We start from the raw sequence: 20,658 nt of genomic DNA on the forward strand, positions 1-20,658 counted from the left end.
ATTATAGATACTAGGCGTAACAAATTCTACATAATTAACACTTACGTATTACTACTGTTAAAAAACCCTTCTTGCAAAAAATAATCTATTACAATTTAACGACGTTAGTTTCACAACCGTTAACCGTCACAATGCTGGCGAATTGATGCTTGTTTATAATAAACCTTTTATAAAGTAAAACAAAGTCCCATAGTATCATTATTGTAATGAATATCTACAAATTTATAATTATATCATTTACTACAATAATTACCGTATTATATTTATGCGCAATATAAAATCTATTAAAACGGTAATCAACGCAAATAAGATAATAATACTCGTTCACTTTTAGAGTTATTGCCGTCATTTTATTTGCAATAAATAATTTTATGGACTTTTATAGGCTTCATGACTATAAAACTTCTATAACGTAGTAACAATTTATTGCAAAACTAGCTAATGCTGGCAACTTCGTAGGATACGCAGAAATAGCGGTATACCTCGACCACTTTTAAGGCTTTTTAAAACGTTTATGGCCTATGTCAAGACTGTATCATTAGTCTAACGGGGCGATACCAGCTTTCAATTGTTTGGAACTTCAAGATACACTTAAATATATTTCAGATTTAACGAGAACCAGATTGCTTTTCATTAAAACAAAACAAAAATACTAGATTTTTTTATACGACATAATCTCGTAATTAACACATATAACATATTAAATTAAGAAAGACAGAAGTAATGTATATAAAGCTATGGTAAGCAAGTATGCTGCGAGATTTATGATAGAGTTTGATAATATTGTGAGAAAATTAGAAGAGTTAGAGCGGGAACAATAATCTATCAAAAAGGATTCTAATCTTCTTTGTCTAATCGATTAAAAAGTATAATTTTCGTACGTAAAACGAAAAATTCGTAAGTTGAAAATCGCTTGCATGATTATTACCAATTTCAGTAATAAAAAACTAAGCAAGATTATAAATAACCTATTAATTTGTTCAACTAATACCATTCTTTATATTAAATAACTTTTAAATGTATCTATAATATGATTTACTGGACATAACGGATGTTTTACAGAATATACCTACATTCGTGGTCAACGAGTTTTTTTCAAGCCAATACAGCAAGGAATAATGAATTCGGATATCTGAAAGGAGAAAAATAGATGCTCTGGAAATGTGGTGTTGGAGGTGGAAGCTTAGGATTCCCTGGACAGCGAAGGAAACAAACGTGTCCATACTGAAATGGAAATCGTTTTCGACACTTTGTTACCAACGCTTCCTGACTTGTTTAGACATGCCGAGATCCAGAAAGTTTTGAAAAACACATCGTAACCCTACTCGCTGGACCGATCAAGTAAAGACCCTTACAGGTCATATCATCACCTAGGCATAGAAGCTTGCCGAAGACCCCTGTCTTCGGCAAGCTCCCCTGGAGAGTGGAAGAAGTTGTGCAGCGCCACTAACACGACCTTTATAAATGAAGAGTGCTAGTGTAGAAGAAGAACGGCAAGTAAATACTGCTAGCATAAAGAGTACTCTGTTATTTTTTAAAAATTATTAATTATCTTTTCTAGCTAATGGTTTCATTACAAATATATATGCATTAGCTACATTAACCCCAACCCAAAGCGAGAATTTGAACGTGACCTTACACACTAAGCAAACCAAACCTATGCCCTGCGAGCGTGATTGAAGGAAAAAATGAAAGTGAGATTCCAGATGTGAAGAATGAAGAAAATAATACGTCTGTTGGAATGTCGTAAATTATTTCGCATTGTTTTAAAATTATCAACTGTTTCTCGAGATGTAAAATAATTGTGCGCAATTTTTGAGCACAAAAACTGATTGCGCTGGGTAAAACGTACGGGCGAAAGCGAATTGAAGCGACATCATTAATAATTCTTTTCTTTGAAGTTTTTAAACTTGATATTTTTTAAAACTATAAAAACATAAATGATACAATTCGTTATTTTAGTTATATTTTTTTAAATTATAATTTTTGTTTCAAAACATAACCAATTATTGATTGTTTTATTAAGTTTGGAATTCATTGTTTTAAGATTTTTAAAAGGAACACTCTTTCTTTAAACAATTGGAGGTCGTATCTCCCAGGGAAGACCCCAACCGATTCCACATTTTTCCGGATTTGATTCCACAGTTCGCTAGTTCGCAAAAGAATATGTCTTGTAAAGCGGATCGAGGCTTCCAGGCATCAAGGTGATGAACACTTTTTGTACGGTGAAGATAGCGTAGCGAAAAATTGTATATCTTAGACGTTTTACTGAAGGCCAAAGTAATGGACGAGGGATGATTTTTACTAAGCAACCTGCTTTCGGTTTTGATTCCTTCCAAACGATGATGAGCAACCAATACGCATGAAGTTCAAAATATTTAAGGCCTCAAATATAGGAGCGACTCTGACGATATGAATACACTTCGGCGATTGGTGACGGTGACGATGGGTGAGCCAAAATCTACAATAAAAACCCTATTTTCTTTTTTTATATATTTTTTTCAGCTAATTTCCTGACTATAGACTATAGATTTTATCACTATCAGCATTTGTAACTCGTTTGATTAAGTACTACTTATTTCTGTTAACAAGTTTTTGTATTATATTTACAGCAAATTTTAGATTTTAATCTTTTAATCGTTTGTTTAACACTATTTCTCTGATGTTTGTCTCTGCTATTTTCATTCCCGTAATTTGTTCAGAGTTTCCTATCCACACCTCTTCTATTTATGATACATATAATATATTTTAAAATGTATATTCAAGTTTTTATTCTTATTTTTTTACATAAAACTTTTCGACCGGCGTATATGTAACGCTCTATAAAATATATAATATATATATTATATATTTTCACCGCATTACTCGTATTTTAACACTTGAAACTTAAACCATACGCCTTAACAAAAACAACACATACGCTTTCCACAAATAACAGATGAACAAATAAAATCATTGCCAGTTCTTGCACCTAATTGTACAGTAGGTGCTGCCTGCGCAATTTTCTTCACTTATCCGACGTCAATATTATGTGACGTTTATTTTTAGCCAATTTTATATAACTTTAATGGGTGTCATCAAAGAACGCCGGCCTGGGCTATTTTAAGATATGTAGGAATATCTTTATGTAGAAACATTTATGTTTTTATACACGCAATAGTAATATAAATATGTATATTAATAATGGAATATAATATGTATATTTATATTCCATTTGTTCAATAATCAGTACCAGTAATAATGTAGCAATTTCATCTAAAATTAAATTATTTTATTTCTAATGAATTTAGACTGCCGGAGCCCACAAACAAAGGCTCCGCCATCTATTAAATTAACACCACGGGCCTAGTGAGAAAATAAAAAGGGCAAAACCATTTAAATTAGTGTTAGTGGACGTTAGTCTAAGTGCTAAACTGTGGTAAGTGAAAAAATATAACACAACAGCAGAGCGTCTTCCCTTTAATAGAGACTGTAATTACATAGTGGTGTTAGAAACTTTCTTATGTTAAATATCCATATTAGCCCCACAGGATCAATTCGATTGTCATGGGGCTTTTCGAAAATAATTAAAATAATTTTTAATTTGTTTTATAGTTTTCCATTATATAGAAAATTTACTTACTGTGTTTCAGTAATTATTCCATAGTAATTTGGGAAAACCTATAGCTTATGTTTTCTTAAATACTGTATATTTGATTGTTATGATTACTATTAAATATTATTATTTCTATGTTATATATCATACATAGAAGAGAGAAATAAAAAGGCATGAGGCAGGGCATAAAAATGTTGGGAAAAACTGTTATAAGGCAATGTTAAAATTCGGTACGCATTTAGAGGACTCACTTAGTAATATTATTATAGGACATAATGGCCCATATATTAAAGAATTGTATAATTTGCTTAATCAAAAGACTTTTTTTTAAATATATTTTTCTAACTAAATCCACGACTATGTTGTCGTCGGAGGGTTTAAAAAACTTACGTATATGTACAACTTAAGTAAATAGTAACCCGGATGATAAAGCACTACCTATATCTTTTAACAACTTTTTGTATGTACCGTATTGTACGTATTATTCTTTTAAGTTCGTCTCTGTTACTTTTAGTCCCATAGCTTGTTTTACCTGTCCTATTTATTAACACTCAGGGTACGAATAAACAACCTCAGGGTTGAGACTCTCGTGCCTGACTACTGGGCTGACTGATTTAATGCTTGTCCAAAGAGGAGAATTTTAGTCAATTGCTAACATGTTCTTTACAGCTCGAAACATCTTAAACCGTTAAGTTTTACGATTTACGGACAAATAGTTTTCTTGGCAACTCTGTGTTACTGTTAAATAATTGTTTAAATGTTTTGGTGATATATGCGTGTTTCCTTTTATTTTGGAATTATTTACGTTATTATTTTTTTCTACATTGGTTTAAGTTACAATTTTTACTCTAAGTTATCTCTATGTATATAAAATTCTCGTGTCACAGTGTTCGTTCCCATACTCCTCCGAAACGGCTTGACCGATTCTTATGATTTTTTTTATGCACATTCAGTAAGTCTGAGAATCGGATACTATTTTTCAAACCCCTAAGTTATAAGGGGTATACACCCCAAAAAATATGTTTTTAGAATTTTTTTTGTTTTTATTTTTTTATGATACAACATACAAAATTACATACAACCCCTAATTTTTACCTCTACGATTAACCCCTGTTTTTTATTATAGTAGATAGTTATTTTTATTGAACTAAAAAAATGTTTCCTAGAAATAATATACATAGCAAAACAAACGTTTGCCGGGTCAGCAGTAGTTTATTTATAAAAATGAACAGGTTTATTATCGTTTAAGGCGCCATATTTCTTTAGTTATTATATATATTTCTTTTTATTACATATATTTCTTTATTTGCTTTATTCTCCAAATTTTTATCCAGCATATCATTGAATTTAAATTCCGGGAAACGAAACCAAGAACTCAGGTCAATACACTATACGTCACCACTACATCAAGTAAATTGCAAACTTACCTAGGAAATGAAAGCCTTAGATCTGCCCTGAGCTTCGTGAGTAACTCACTCGGTGAGCAGAATTGACGAAGGCTCATTTCTTCGCCAACACCTAAACACGGATTCCTGAAAATAAATATTTAATATTGAATTATACGCAAACTTTGCGATATAAGCTCTATGGATATTACAGAGTACTAACTCAGCTTAGTGCGACTCGTATGTAAACATTTTTGAGACTAAGGGTCTGTCACATCACAATGTATGGATAAAGTACCAAATAGCTATGCAACACATAAATTATTTGGAAGATAAATTGTGTTATTTGCCACTTCATCGGACTCATAACTTATGATGGACTTTATGTGACGAATAGCGCTTTCTGACAGTCGTGAAACGCAACCATAGTGTTTATACTACCAATAAGCAATAAAGAGCTAATTTGGAACTTATGTAGAACTTATCCGTACATTGTGAAACAGACCCTGAGACTTAAGTCAATTCTTAATTTTACCCAGTTTTCGTGATAGAATTCCGGACTTCTGTTAAGTTTAAAGAGTTGCGACATCAGATATTATATATTGTAGTGTTGATAATACTTAACAATATTCTTAACCTACAAAGTAATGATAATAATTAGAAATGGACAAACAAAACTAAAACTTTAAAAAGTTTGGACCCTGTGGCAGTGTACGCTGCCGGCAACATTTTGTCGAATGCGATACTTATTGTTCAATATGTAATGTGATGAAAAGAGAAAACAATGTTATAAAAACGTCGAAATCTATTGAGAATTACAGACTACTTATGCAGGTTGCGGTAGTGAAATTCATAAGCTAATAAGATGCCGGAAATAGATCACTCAGAAGCTATAAAACCGCCCGTTTCTTTCTATTTAATTATTTTAATTATACTGTATTTCTTGCAACGAAGTGTATATAAAAAAACTAAGTTTTATCAACAAAGTTATACCTGAAGTCCTTACTGCCCTGGCTGGGCAGGGTTCTCGCCTTATTGGGGTCCTGACCTGGGTCCACATCGTATAAATTCCCCCCACTCGTTTTCTTACCCCATTTCTTGAGAGATGTCGCGTAGTCTTCTGGATTGTATATTGGTGGTCGTTGCTTTTCCTGAAAAGTAAAAGAAAATATTTTAAAACGTTATTCATATTATGGTTTAGTCTGCAATGATAGGTTTTCATAAAGAAATAATTTAGTGTATATTATAACAATGACATATGATATATAAAAATGCATTCGATTTTTATTTACAATACGTATATATATATATTTACCTACAGTTTATCAAAACTTAATTCAAATCAATTCATAGCCTGTAACCATATATAACATAAAGCTATTGTATTTTATGTAGTTAAGACAGAAACACGACTGTATGTTAAAAAGCTTAAGAAGGCAAATATTCAATTAATATCAATACTTTAATACTATCATTATCATAAATGCAAAGTTCGTTATCCGAAATTTAAACTGTTTTTAAGTTTACCATATAATTTTCTCAAACATATTGAGAAAATTATATGGTTGGTTGGTCATTTCCTTTATCTAATATAAATAAACAGGTGAAGTCGAATTGTTTTCACATTATAAAGTCAACAAAGAAAAACAAAAGAAAATAAAAACAATGGCACCGAAATGGCGGCAAAAATTCACGGCGCTAGTGCTGTCACAGAGTAAAAATTATAAAATGCCATAGAGTGCACACCTCTACGTACGTTTTTGCATTTCACTAGCAAAAATAATAAATAGAAAACCTATTTGGTTTATTTCCCCGTTCTATTATAATGAAACGTTAAATTAAATGTATATGATAATATTTAGTATTTTATTAAAAGTCTAGTACCAATGGGTACCTCTTGTTGTGTGTACGTAAGTGTTGTAGCTTTTCTTAGAATATTGGCCGTGAACCTGTTTAAGTGGCATTAAGTAATAAGATACCAATTGTGCTACTGTAGTCCTTCGCACGACCACATAAATTCTAATTAAGTAACCGTGTTCTCTGAAACCGATAAAACTATATTTGTTTTATTACTGGCTACTTACTTTTTAGTCACCTTGGAATCGGGGAGGAAATATTTGAAATATGTCATCTGTATACTATAATGTATTAATAAAATTCTTAAATATAGACATAACTAGCTGATCCGGCAAACGTCGTTTGGCCTTGTATGTATATATATTTCTCATTTATGATAAAAAATAGGGGTTGATCGTAGAGGGGTGAAAATTAGGGGTAGTATGTATTTTTAATGTTGTATCATAAAAAAATAAAAACAGAAAAAAATATCTAAAAATAAAAAAATATATTTAAGAGTAGACTACCCTTAAAATTTAGGGGGATGAAAAATAGATGTTGTCCGATTCTCAGACATACCCAATATGCACACAAAATTTCATGAGAATCGGTCAAGCCGTTTCGGAGGAGTTTAACCACAAACACCGCGACACGAGAATTTTATATAATAGATTTTCTTTGTAAAAATGTATGTGATTTTCCAGTCCTATATTAGTCTTATGTAATTTCTAGTCTATGGTATTGATTGTTGTATTTGTACGATTGTAATAAACAAGTACAACAGTTGACAAATATGGGAAAAGACGCGATTAAAAAAAGTGAAAATTAAAAGAAAATATCACTTGGCTTTAATATATCGTTACCAGGCCATAAAATCTTATAAAAATTTAAATGTAAAACATGTATATTACTTTTTTAACATAACATTTAAACATTTATTACTAACCAAACACACTCACAGAAACACACAAAATAATAATAATAATAATCAAAAAAGAAAAATAAATAAGTTACATTTTGAGTGTGTAATGTGTGTGTGTTGTGGTTGTAACTGGCCCTGGGTCAGCATTATGCTGTGGAGCAGATGTTTTCCGCAGGGCTGGTCATTCTACCAGAGACCACAACAGTTTGCGCCTCAGACGCAAAAAAAAAAAAAAACAATGTAATAATAATAATAGTAGAAAAACATAATAATAGTAAAAATTTGCAGTGTAAGTACAAAAGTCTTGAAAGATTTGTGTGTAAAAGTAAATAGTAAATAAAAAAATTAAAAAATTATATTAAAAGTGTCGTAATAACAGTTAGTTTTTGATTTTCTACTAATAAATAATAATGTTCAATGGTGCAACAACACATAGAACTCTCGTTGTTTTATTAATTGATTAAATTTTTCCATTCTCACCGGATATTTTCTGTCATATTTCATATTCAAAATGATAACCAATCTAAGAAGCACTCAATGATGGACGTGGGAATGGTAGGCTTAACAATAGAAGTCGATATATAGGTGAAATCGTACCGCAGCATTGTTGTTGGGGAAAGTATTGGCTATAGAAACGTACTGTTTATCTTTGAATATACTGGTAATGGCCAAGTACATTGACAAAACTATTATTGGTATTAAATATATTATGAGCAGTGTTGTTCTAGTGGCTTCAGCGTGCGACTCTAATGCTTGAGGTCGTAGGTTCGATCCCCGGCTGTGCAGCAATGGACTTTCTTTCTATGTGCGCATTTAACATTCGCTCGAACGGTGAAGGAAAACATCGTAAGGAAACCGGCTTGCCTTAGACTCAAATAGTCGACGGCGTGTGTCAGGCACTGGAGGCTGATCACCTACTTGCCTATTTAGTACTACTAGATTCAGAAATCATACAAAGACTTAAAGAGTTTGTAGCGCTACTGACCAACGTTAAAAAACAATTTCTTATCCTAATTTTGTTTTGGAATTTAAATAGCGGACATGATGATGCACACCGTAACAGCATCATAATCCAACATATATAATGTGGCAGGAAGTCATTTAAACTGTAGTCAATTGCTTTCCTAGTCGCAATATTAGAAGCGTTGTAAACGCAAGACAATATGAATAGTACTTTCATATGCTTTGTTTTTGAAGTGAAACTTCTTTAGGCGCATGAGGGTAAATTTTTAAGAAAACGTCACGAAGATGTGCAGCGATTGATAGAGAGTGAGAAGGGCGAATTACCTTAAAGAAATTCTATTTTTAAAATTAAAATTTCGTAAAGAGTACGAATAAAATAATTTATTGAAATCTCAAATGACGAATTGTAAATTAAAATGCCACGTGTTTTTATTACCGAAGAAATAAATTATACTTATTTAAAATTTGTATTAATTTTCGAAACTTCATATTTTAATGATAATTAAATTAATTAAGTTCCTAACATATCTTAATCCCTTTTCCCTCCCTCTAAGTCTCGGAAATCTAAAGTTTTAGATTTAAATAAATATGAACAAGACTTAAAAATTAGTTTGCCAACGAAGTTTCACTTTTGACATGTGTATTTTGTACGCACGCACTTTTTTTAAAAAACTGGGGATAAAATAAAACCAGGTGCCCTTCCATGTTACAGCCTACAAGACTCGTGATCGTGCTTTGTTTCACGTTCCTCACATCAACACCTGGTTGGGGTTTGCATGGGCGCCTGGTAGATAGTACTGGTGACCCCAGCGATGGTGCTTTCCGCGCTTAACGAATAAGTATCGCAATACAGCGAGGAAATGCTGCCAGCGTTAAAGGTACACTGGCACAGGGACCAAACTTTTTAAAATTGTTTTAATTTTCTATTTATCAATTTTTAATTATTATTTATTATGTTTGTGTGTTGGAAATAAATCATATTACAGCTAAGAACATTTAATTCAATAAATAAAAAAAATTAAACTCTTCCTATATGAAAGAAGAGAGTCATTTCTCGTAGCTACACGATCCAGGAGTGTAAAAGGCAGACATGCTATTATGATACAAAATATCTGTTCTAATTCTCACTCACAGAAGACAGAAGCGAATAGTTGTTTAAAAAAGTAATTAAATATTATGTATTTGTAGTTAGTTATGTAGTTTCTGTGCCTTATATAGGATTATAAATGGGATTCAAACGTGATTCTCTTGAATTATTAAATTAATGTTTCTATTAATATTGCTAAATAATATATGTTGTTTATTTACACACAACAATTTGAAGTATTGCCGACATTCATATGCTACATGCTTATTATTCAAACTGCATATTAAAACAAAACATTTGTTCGACAGGAACAGAATGTGCTAACATTGATAAAATAACAGTAAAATGACAGAGATACAACTTCTTCCTCATCACGAAATGTCAATGATTGGGCGTCAGATTTGATGGAGAAAATTCTGAGTAGACCTTCGACCGGTCAACCGACGCAGAGTTGGTAGCATCTCAATTGTAGCATTCATTGTAGATTTTAAAGGTATTAAAGGAATAAATTTTAACATCTCTTGAAAAAAGATTGTGTATAGTCAAGTAATTAATGACGTATATAGTGCTGTTTTTCGATGTAGAAAACTGAGACTTTGTTTCAGAAAAATTCCTTTACATGTGCAATGACGACCTACATTGGGATATTAAAGTAAAGGACGTCACCAAAATAATAAAAAACCATGCTAATTAACTAACACCACGGGCCTAGTAAGAAGATTAAAAAAGACAAAATCAATCGCATAAGTCTTAGTGCACGTTAGTCTTAAGTGCTAACAGTGGTAAAAGAAATAAATAATAGTTTAAAAAAACTAGAACACCCGCTTTTAAAGCACATCAAACTAAAAAGTGAAAAATAATTCCTAATTTAGGCTGAAAATGGTAATGAACAAAAAATACTGGTATTATTGTGAAAAAACGTGGGTTGCTCGATAGACGAAAAATATGGCACAGAGCGCCTACATACATACATACATACATATATATATATACATACATACATACATACATACATACATACATACAGGTGAAGCTAATATAAAGCGTGTAAAAATTGAACACAAGAAGTGACTGTTAGTGGTGTTATTGCACACTTTTTTATGTTAAATATCTTTATTAGTAAACTAAGTTAGTTTTAAATTACCCTTTAGTCTTAAGGCTAGATCGTAATGTTAAGTTGTGTCTATATGCTGAGGCAATTTATAAAAAAAAGGGTGCGTGTACTTATGTACGCGCGTAAGAAGTTATACTTCTTTGGCATTATTAAAAATAGTTTTTAATTGCATGCACATAATAAATTACAATTAAACAATCATAGATTGGAAAAGGAGTCATTATAGTCAATAAAGTTCAGATTACATTTAAAAATTAAATAAATAAATATTTATTACTATTCTCTTACATTAAGTGTAACATAAATTCTATTATTATTCAAATGTTGTTTTTAAATTATGTCCAATGCCGTAGCATCTTCCGTGGGCAACTTCATTCTGTTAATTTTGTGTCACGGTGCGCGCGCATCGCAAAATTTCACTCTCAGCAATTTTTCATAACGCGCCTAAAGAAGTATAACTTCAAAAAACATATGTTTAAAATTGAATTTTAAAAGTATTTAATTTATTTTAAATACCTTTGATATTGGTTCCTCGCTCCATCCCGCACAGTTGGCCATACCTTCCAGTTGTGTCAGCTCACTGAAATAGAAGAATCATTTATTATAATTTTACTAAAATCAATATAAATTTATAAAATAATTTCACAACGACCCATATAAAATTCAATCATGTATTATGCCATTCAAAACGCATAAAGACGAAGCGGTCATACATTACGTTGTGTTACATAGTCGTGTCGGGTCATACATTCGTCATATAATGCTTAACGGTACAAGATGTATCGAAATACTTGAACATAGTCATATAAACGACGCATGAAATGGAAAGCTAAAAAGACTTATTAATTAACATACCTAACATTTGAAACTACCGAAACACACAAAATAATAATAATCAAAAAAGCAAATAACAAAAAATTGGAAAGAAAAACAGGAACTTAGGGTCCTTCAAGAAAAGGCCGCACCAATAATTCAAAGGCCGGCAACGCATTCGAGAGCCCTCTGGCATTGAGAGTGTCTACGGGCGGCGGTATTAGGTGAGCCTAATGTCCGTTTGCCCTCTGTTCTATAAAAAAAAATCTTGATATGATCAAAAACTTGTTAAGATTTGCTAAAAATAATATATTCCCAAACTGTTGCCATATTGTGTTGTATATGTCAGTTATTAATTGTAATCATTTCTTATAATGATTTTATATCTGTAATATTGCCATTAAAATGTTAGTAGCGAAGTTTTTCCTCCTCATTTCCTTTTTTTTGCACAATCTAGCAACTGATATTGTCCAAGAAAATATTTCTTATTCTATATACCGTTACATAACTATTGTACTGCTGTAGGATGTTGTAACATGACTGCAGTATCAAGAAAACAGGCGCAACCGGCGGGTCTGATTAAGTGATCATCCGAGTCACTAACGAAATTAAAAAGATTTTTTCTAAGACAAACCAGAATGGAATCTTTCTAACTTTTCGGTTTCACCCGGGAATCGCATGTAAGACCACACGATTCGCTGTCGAACGTGCCTAGATAGCACGACAATAATAATAATTCAATTGAATCGAGGCGCCTATTCCGTCTACACCTCACGCTTCAGTCCACCCTCATAACTTTGACCATTTATAATAAATACATTTCCTTTGTGGGAGGGTAATTAAATTTTATAATGGTAATAAAATGTTGTTTATTATCAGTAAAAGTGGTCGGCATTTCTTGACTATATAGGAAATTTTATTTGAAAGTTCTGCGTCTTAATAATTTGTAATACAAGTCTGCAATGTTGGCCTAGGGGCTTCAGCGTACCACACTGAGGTCATGGGTTCGAACCCCGGCTGTGCATCAATAGACTTTCTTTCGTGCGCTTTTAACAACGCTCATGTTAAGGAAAACATCGCGAGGAAACTGTGAAAACCCAATAAGCCGACGGCATGTGTCAGGCACAGGAGGCTCAGTCACTTGCCTATTAGATTTCTTGATCATGAAACAGATACAGAAATTTGAGTTCCAGATCTAAAAAGGTTGCAGCGCCACTGATTTATTTTTTTATTTATTTTAATAGTTTGCTTCTACTAAAGAAAAATATATTTCCTTACTTACACATATAAAACACGAATATGTTCCCAGGTTTGCTATTAAGTTGTGCTACTTAAATTAGATTTCTATTTTAAGTTATTTCTTTATTAAAGTTCATCATATATAATTCTTTATCTATAGTATACGAGCTATCTATTCTAAAATACAAGTTATGGTAAAAATTCCTTCCAATTTTAGATTTTACTTGCAATTTTTGGAGTTGGCAGAAATCTGCATAGCGTACGCTACGTTACTACCTATGTTACAAAAACAGGAGATCATTCGTCTCAATATGTCATGTACCGTAATGCGATCACAACTATTACTGTTTTTATAGAAAGGGGAAATCTTTTCCGTTCGCTATGGACAGAGTAATTTATACAGAGGAAGTAAGACAAAAGATAACAGAGACTAAGTATTTGTATAAAAATAAGCGATATTCATTGGTATTATTATCACATTGGGTTACGTTATCGAACTTTTATACAAACCACTAACTTTTAGCCTTAGTTCATCAAGAATAATGCAGTATTTCAATGGTGAAATAATTTTTCACATCGGTTATGTAGTTTTGGAGCCTAATGCAAACAAACAAAGAAATTTCTTTATTATTGGTGTAGAATCTCCATTTGTCGCACCGCACTTACAGACTATAGACGTACAGACTTCATAGACAAGAAGTGGAATTTTATAACGGTAGCAATATTGTTTTGTAACACCGTAAAATCTATAATTCACTATAACTGTAACATGAAACGAATAACAATAATTATTTCCGTAAAGGTGAATTTGAAGAAAATCTTATTGAAATGTTTAATCAATTTTTACGCTTTTAATCGGTTATTTACAGAAAAATAATGTTTATTTAAGATTCTCTTTGATGTTTTTTATTTTACGTAATAAGTTCACGGGTAATTACTATCTAAACAGTGAATAATAATATAAGAACAGGGAGAATTTAAATGTCCAAAGAGACGATATAAAGATTCGATTTTGATAGAAATGTTCTTTTTATGATCGTTAAAAAATACGATGTAGTCTTGGCGCCCTCTAGACAGAGCTGGTATTCTCAAAGCCAGTGTCTCTTTCAAAGTTTAATAACTGCAATACAACGCGAGATAATTCTGCCAGCATTGAGATTCTGCCACAAGAAATATTTCCCTTAATTTAGCCTGTTCGTATTGTTATTGGACACTTTATGTCAGCTGTCTTTATTACGAGTAGTAAATTAGATAAAGCAATTACTATCTAAATAAGTTAACAAAGTTTTTAAGGCTGTTGAAATGTTAAGTGATGTCTCAGTGAAGAGACAACTTAATAACAACGTCATCGGCTGTTACGACTATCGGTTTTTACGACCAAATATGAGTTCCTTCGATGTCGTTATAATACATTTTGACTGTATATTGAATTGTTTTTGGTATAACTAATTTGTGGGAAAACTAAACCAGTTTCAATGTTAGTAAAATTATTTTTTTGTGTGTCTTTAAACGAACTTTCTTATTTTTCTTAAGACGTAATTATTAAATTGGTAAAATGTTGAGTTTTTCGACTATTTTTCGACAAATTAAGTTTAATTTATGGGTTAAACGTAATATGCACTTAATTCAATTTTAAAGCCATTCGCGACTTATATGTTCGATCATTTAACATATTTACTTAATATCATTAGACAGGCGTAAAATAACATTAATTTTACAAACGAAGTAATAAAAATATGAATATTTGAATTCGGAAGTCAGCCTCTTTACATTGAATTAACCTGCTTTTATCTCGGCTAAACTTCCTCGTGATCTATTGACAAAATTATGTAAAATTTTGTTGAATACGTAATTTGTTTGCAGTTTCCGAAGTTTTCTAATTTTACGGTGTATTTTGTTTAATCTAATATAACCTAATTGATTATACCTTACTTATGTAAGTGTATACTGTGGTTCCTTTACTAATGTATTATTGTGCCGAGCGTTGACAATCTTTTATCAATAAAAAAAATCGAAATAGTCGACTGTACACTTTCAGGTAAACTCCGACCTTCTATGTAATGTGGAGGTTTTTATAAGGCGTAACAGTTATACAGCGGGGAAAACTGAATGAATGTTGCTTAAGAAAAGAAAAAAGAAGAGGTGGAAAAGATTAATATAGAGGAAGTTTTTACCCTAAAAGGAGCCATACAAATACAACACAACTAACTACTTATAGTAAGAAGTGTAAACTAAACAATGCTTGTATTAATAAATTAATAAAGTTATAATAATAATAAACGGTTATGTCACTGAGGTTTGGTAGAATGCTGTGACTAAGGAACACGTGGTGGTTTACTGCACGCCCTAGGTTTTGAATAGCATTCTAGTGATAATCGAACCCCACATATTATCTGCTACTTGCATGAGACGGAGTGGAACCTTGCAAAAAAGAACATAGATCTTGGTGTAAGTGTATGTGACTAATAAGCTATTTTAGAAATACAAATTTATTTTTAACTTAGAACTAATCACTCTTTTTTGTTGCAGGGAATGTGCGGAGTGTGGGAGTCGCTACCTACTAAACATCTTCATTCACAAATGTGAAAATTTGAGGTCATATCAGTCATTTTATATAACATTGTTTATCACATTAGGGGACGTCCATAAATTACGTGAGGTGTTTAAAGGGGGGAGGGAGTCGAGTCAAATTGGAGTCACGTTGGAGAGAGGGGGGGTCTCGGCAAATATCACGCAATTTTTTTTTTATTGAAAAAAAAAAATTAGGAAAACGGTTGACCCTAAAGGCCATCTCTGCAACTTCCCGCTAACTCCATACCTAAACGCTCAACATTTCACTTATTTTGTTTTAGTCGTAAATAAAAGCACGAAGCAATTTTTTTTTCTTTTTACAATAACAATCCAACGCGTTTACGTAAGAAACCCACATTTTGAGAAATCTCACGTGAGATTGGGGCTTGGGGGAGGGGGTTGATTAAAATCTCACGTAATTTATGGACGCCCCCTTACCTAGAAAGTTAGTAATATTAACAAAGATAGAATGAAAGATAGACCGTGCAGGTATGAGGCAGACAGTTGCTAGTCTATTTCAATTGTTTTCTTATTTGTAGTTGGCCTGTGCAAATCATACGTCATCAGATTTTGGTTTTAAGACGTACTCTACACTACATTTGCATGTGTTAATTTGTGTGTTTAGCCACTAACACGCTATTGGAAGGATAATTTATTTATTTATTAAAGTTTACGATATCATTCATAGAATTAGTACTATGTATATAGATTTAGATCTACGGTATATGTTACAAACTGTTTTATCTTAAATGTATGACAATTTAGGTAAACATAATATCACCGCTCTTATTCAATGTGTACACAGAGCTAATAATGCGCATCACTTTGGAAGACTGGACAGACGGTGTAACAATTGGTGGATACAGAATTGCGAACCTGCGTTACGCGGATGACACCACTTTGTTTGCATCCAGTTCGCAACACTTGGAAGAGCTTCTGTCAAGGATGGAACGAGTGAGCCATGAGTTTGGACTAAAGATAAATCGCAGCAAAACCAAGGTGATGATTGTTGACCGTGCCAGAAATAATTCGCCTCAAGTTACTCAAATCGCGAAATGCAACGTGGTCCAATCTTATGTTTATCTTGGGGCTCAGATTTCAAGCCATGGCGGATGCATCGATGAGGTCAAACGACGTATGGGCATCACAAGAACGGCGATGGACAAGATGAAAAAAATATGGAGAAACAGGAATATAACAAAAGCCACGAAGACCAGGCTCGTGAAGACACTTATATTCCCCATATTTCTGTACGCAGCTGAAACGTGGACCTTGCGAGATGTGGAAAAGCAGAAAATAGACGCTCTGGAAATGTGGTGCTGGAGGAGAATGCTTGGGGTTTCGTGGACCGAGTTTCGTACAAACGTCTCGATACTTCAAGAACTCGGTATTAAGCAGCGTCTGTTTTCAACAGTACAATCTCGCATCCTTACATTCTTCGGTCACGTATCTCGGCGTGGTGATCAGTCCATCGAACGCCTTGTCGTCCAGGAGAAGGTGGAAGGCACTAGACCGCGCGGAAGGTCACCTACGCGTTGGACTGACCAAATTAAGTCGGCCGTAGGAGACTCTGTCAATCAATGCAGCAGGATGACCACTAATAGGCGACGATGGCAAAATGTCGTAAAACGCATCACATCTGCCCCTACTACTACAACTACTTCCTAGCGATCACGACCGCTCTGTCAAGAGTGCACCGAATAGGAAGGAAGGAAAAATGTTACAAAAAAATTAAAGAATATATTTTATATACACAACATAAAATAAAAATACTAGAAGTTTTTGTTAAGCAGAAGAAAAAATTACCAGCAAAACAGCGGATAGGTACGAGATAGGCACTTAACAATGCTTTCTTTAAAACCGATCAGCCCACTACCGAATATATCCAGCTCCGTATAAATAGATACTGTTTAATCCATTAGAATGACGAAGAATTCGAAAGAGAGTTGCCTGAACTCCATGTTGGTTTTTGCAGAAGGAATTTGGATTTTTTTCTGATTTTAGACCTAGGGAATGAGTAAGGGACGACAATTTTAATATCCTGTAAGAGGTCACTGCTCTGTATTTGATTATTTAGCAATTTTTACAAAAAACGAGACACCAGCTAAAGATCTCCGATCGTACAGTGATATCATATTAAATTTCTTTAGTCGCTGATTGTTCGGGTGTCTATGTGAAAATCCTGTATATACTAATCTTAATATATATAAATCTCGAATCACAATGTTTGTCCTCAATGGACTCCTAAACTACCGAACCGATATCAATCAAATTTGCACACCGTGTGTAGTTTGATCCAACTTAAAAGATAGGGTAGTTTAAATCTCAAATTATAGTCGCAATTTTAATTTATTGCAAATATTTGTTTATTATTTGATACAATTCTAACAGATGGCACTGTATTAAATGTACCAACGTTTTACATAAGCTATCTACTACCTTTCACATAAGTCCTCCTAACGTTTCCCTTGAATAGTTTACTTATGTAATATAACAAAAACCTTAGCCACAGCAACGCTTGGCCGGTCTGCTAGTTATTTATTATAGTTGCAACACAGTTTTGTGTGTATTTTGTTAAGACTTCAATCGGCAGCTCCTCGGTCATATGTTCGGTGTCAACTGTCAGGTGACATAGCGGTGCGCGGCTAAAAGTTTAAAAACGTTGCAAACGTCTGCTAGGTAAATACTCGTAAAATATCACGATATCATAATCCTAAGTAGAACTTAATACGGTGCTTATAATTTTACCAAATTTATAACTGTCGGTACTTTTACTTTTATAACCCAGAAATATACTTTCTCGATTCGTCAATCTGTTTATTTTACGGTTGTGATTCGGATAATGGTGACCACAAAATATTAATTATTTAAGTCAAAATCAATGAAAGTAATAAAAGAAAGTTAAAATTGATCACAATTGTAACAGAAATACTATGCCTATATTATTTTTCGAGCCCCCAACGCAAAATTTATATTATTAATAATAATTGTTTTTATTTCCAAAATACATATGTTTGATAGAAATTTGGGAACACACATGTATGCTGGTACTCGAATTGTAAAATTATATAATATATTTCTGAGCCCCTTATAGATAATTTTTAAGGTCGTTCAGAACCCGAAGCAACACTGGAAAACGAACCTAGGGCCTCCTAGGCATTTTCTAGATTCAGTAGCTATTATTCAGTTAAAGTTAAACTATTAATAGTATTAATAAACTATTGTGGGATTTTTTTTTAAACGGAAGTGCGTACTGTTTTTTGGTTCAACAAGTTTACTTGTCTATGACGTTACGGAAAAATCTAAGCAAACGTCATGTTGTCTTTTATACTCTTTTGAATCAGAACGAAGACGAAAGCTAAATCTAAAAAAATCATCTAAATTGCTTATAGATCTCGAATTAAAGACTTTGATAATATACAGGAATATTTCAAAATGATTATAATAATATCGAAATACACCAAGCAGATATATTTACGATAAATTTTACTAATGACGAAATATTAACGTTTTACGAGACATATATAACATAATAGTTACATAGCCAAGCTTTTATCGTATATTTCATTCAGTGCATTTTGTAAAAAAAATGTAATTGTAATTTAAAATTAATATTTTCTATATTTGTATTAGTAATTTATCAATTCTATGTATGTTCTTCCATTGTATGTAATATATAGCTACATAGTGTTATCTATATGTAGACATTATATTTATTATAATTCTTGCTTGAAGACATCGCGAGGAAACCACTATGTGTCACACAACCAACAAAGTCAGATTTGTCCGTACACTTAACTCGATAACGGCTGGACCGATTTTCATGGTCCTTGATTTAGCTCAGCTAATATGAACGACTCGTAAAGAATAGTTATCTACTAAATAATGTCTCAATACATAAAGGGTTGTGGCGCAACTGGAATATGCAAGCGAAGTGGGTAAGCGCTTTAAAAGAAAGCCGTGCATGTTTTAAAAAAATATGCATGGCATACGAAATGAATTAATTTGTATTGTAATATATGCGTCTGTGTGCATCTGTGGGAATGCATCGCTTTTGTTCTGAGTATAACGTGTGAATGGTCTTATTGTTTTTAAGGTAGTGATGTGGTAATGTCGATAGAATTAGACAAATTTTAATTACACTTTAAAGAAACAAGTGCGACCCTCATCCCTGAGGTCGTAGGTTCGATCATCAAAATGGACTTTCTTCCTTTGTGTACACATAGCGTTCCCTCAAACGGTAAAGGAAAAGATCGTGAGGAAACCGACTTGCCTTAGACCCAAAAAGTCGACGGTGTGTGTCAGGCACAGGAGACTGTACTTGCCTATTAGATTGACAAATTATAATGAAACAGATTCAGAAATGAGGCTCAGACCTAAAAAGGTTCTAGCGCCACTGATTTATTTAATTTATATTTTTAATAAAGAAACAAAACAATGTTTTGATAAAAGCGAATCAATTTTCAAAACGCTTTTGTAACGTTGACAAAATTTGATGATGTAAATATGAGGCAATCGTAAAAACACCACGTTCTACATTGCAAAATTTAGTGTGAATTAAAGTTAAGTTAAAAAGGTTTTTGTAATATATATCTAACAGAATTTACTGAACAATTCAGAATTAACAGATACAAATGAAGTCTAAGCTCGATTCCGAGACAGGTATTAATAATTTTGTACAGGCATGTGTATAATGTGCATCACCTACTTGTACAAAATAGTCCAAGAAACAAAGAAATGTTGAGGTAAATACATTGGATCGACAGAGGAAGAAGACCTGCTACAGCTAAAAGCCAGCAATTGGCGGTAAATGGCTTTTAGATTGGTATGGTATTGGGAGTGGTGGGTGTTTCTTGTTTCGGAAGCAAAGACATATTTAGGGTCTGCGATGTCTTTGCTCACTAGGTCCGCTGAGCGTTAAGTCCTGGCTAACTAAGCCAGCCTAGTTCCTTGGTAGAGTTGGACTGCTCCTATGCTACCATGCAATGCAAGCATGTCGTGCTGGGAACCGTAGAAGTATAGGCCCACGCGTGGGCTGATTAAATACCATAGCATATTACTAAAACCACAATTCCTTCTATATTTATCGAAAATATTAGGTATGATTATCTATTTATAAATAAAAATGAATCG

The 20,658-nt window shown here is 32.8% G+C and overlaps 1 protein-coding gene across 3 annotated transcripts in view; it reads right to left on the minus strand.

The window, feature by feature from the left end:
- Positions 1–20,658, minus strand: part of LOC125057798 — a 96,127-nt gene that overhangs the window by 5,949 nt on the left and 69,520 nt on the right. For all 3 annotated transcript variants that reach the window (XM_047661697.1, XM_047661699.1, XM_047661698.1), the window contains 3 exons: positions 11,419–11,482; positions 5,974–6,131; positions 5,023–5,127 (listed from right to left, as the gene is read on the minus strand). In XM_047661697.1, coding sequence (XP_047517653.1) covers positions 5,023–5,127; positions 5,974–6,131; positions 11,419–11,482 — 327 coding nt within the window. The remainder of the gene's footprint in view (positions 1–5,022; positions 5,128–5,973; positions 6,132–11,418; positions 11,483–20,658) is intronic.

Source organism: Pieris napi, chromosome 17, assembly GCF_905475465.1.
Source record: "Pieris napi chromosome 17, ilPieNapi1.2, whole genome shotgun sequence".
NCBI classification, from domain to species: domain Eukaryota; kingdom Metazoa; phylum Arthropoda; class Insecta; order Lepidoptera; family Pieridae; genus Pieris; species Pieris napi.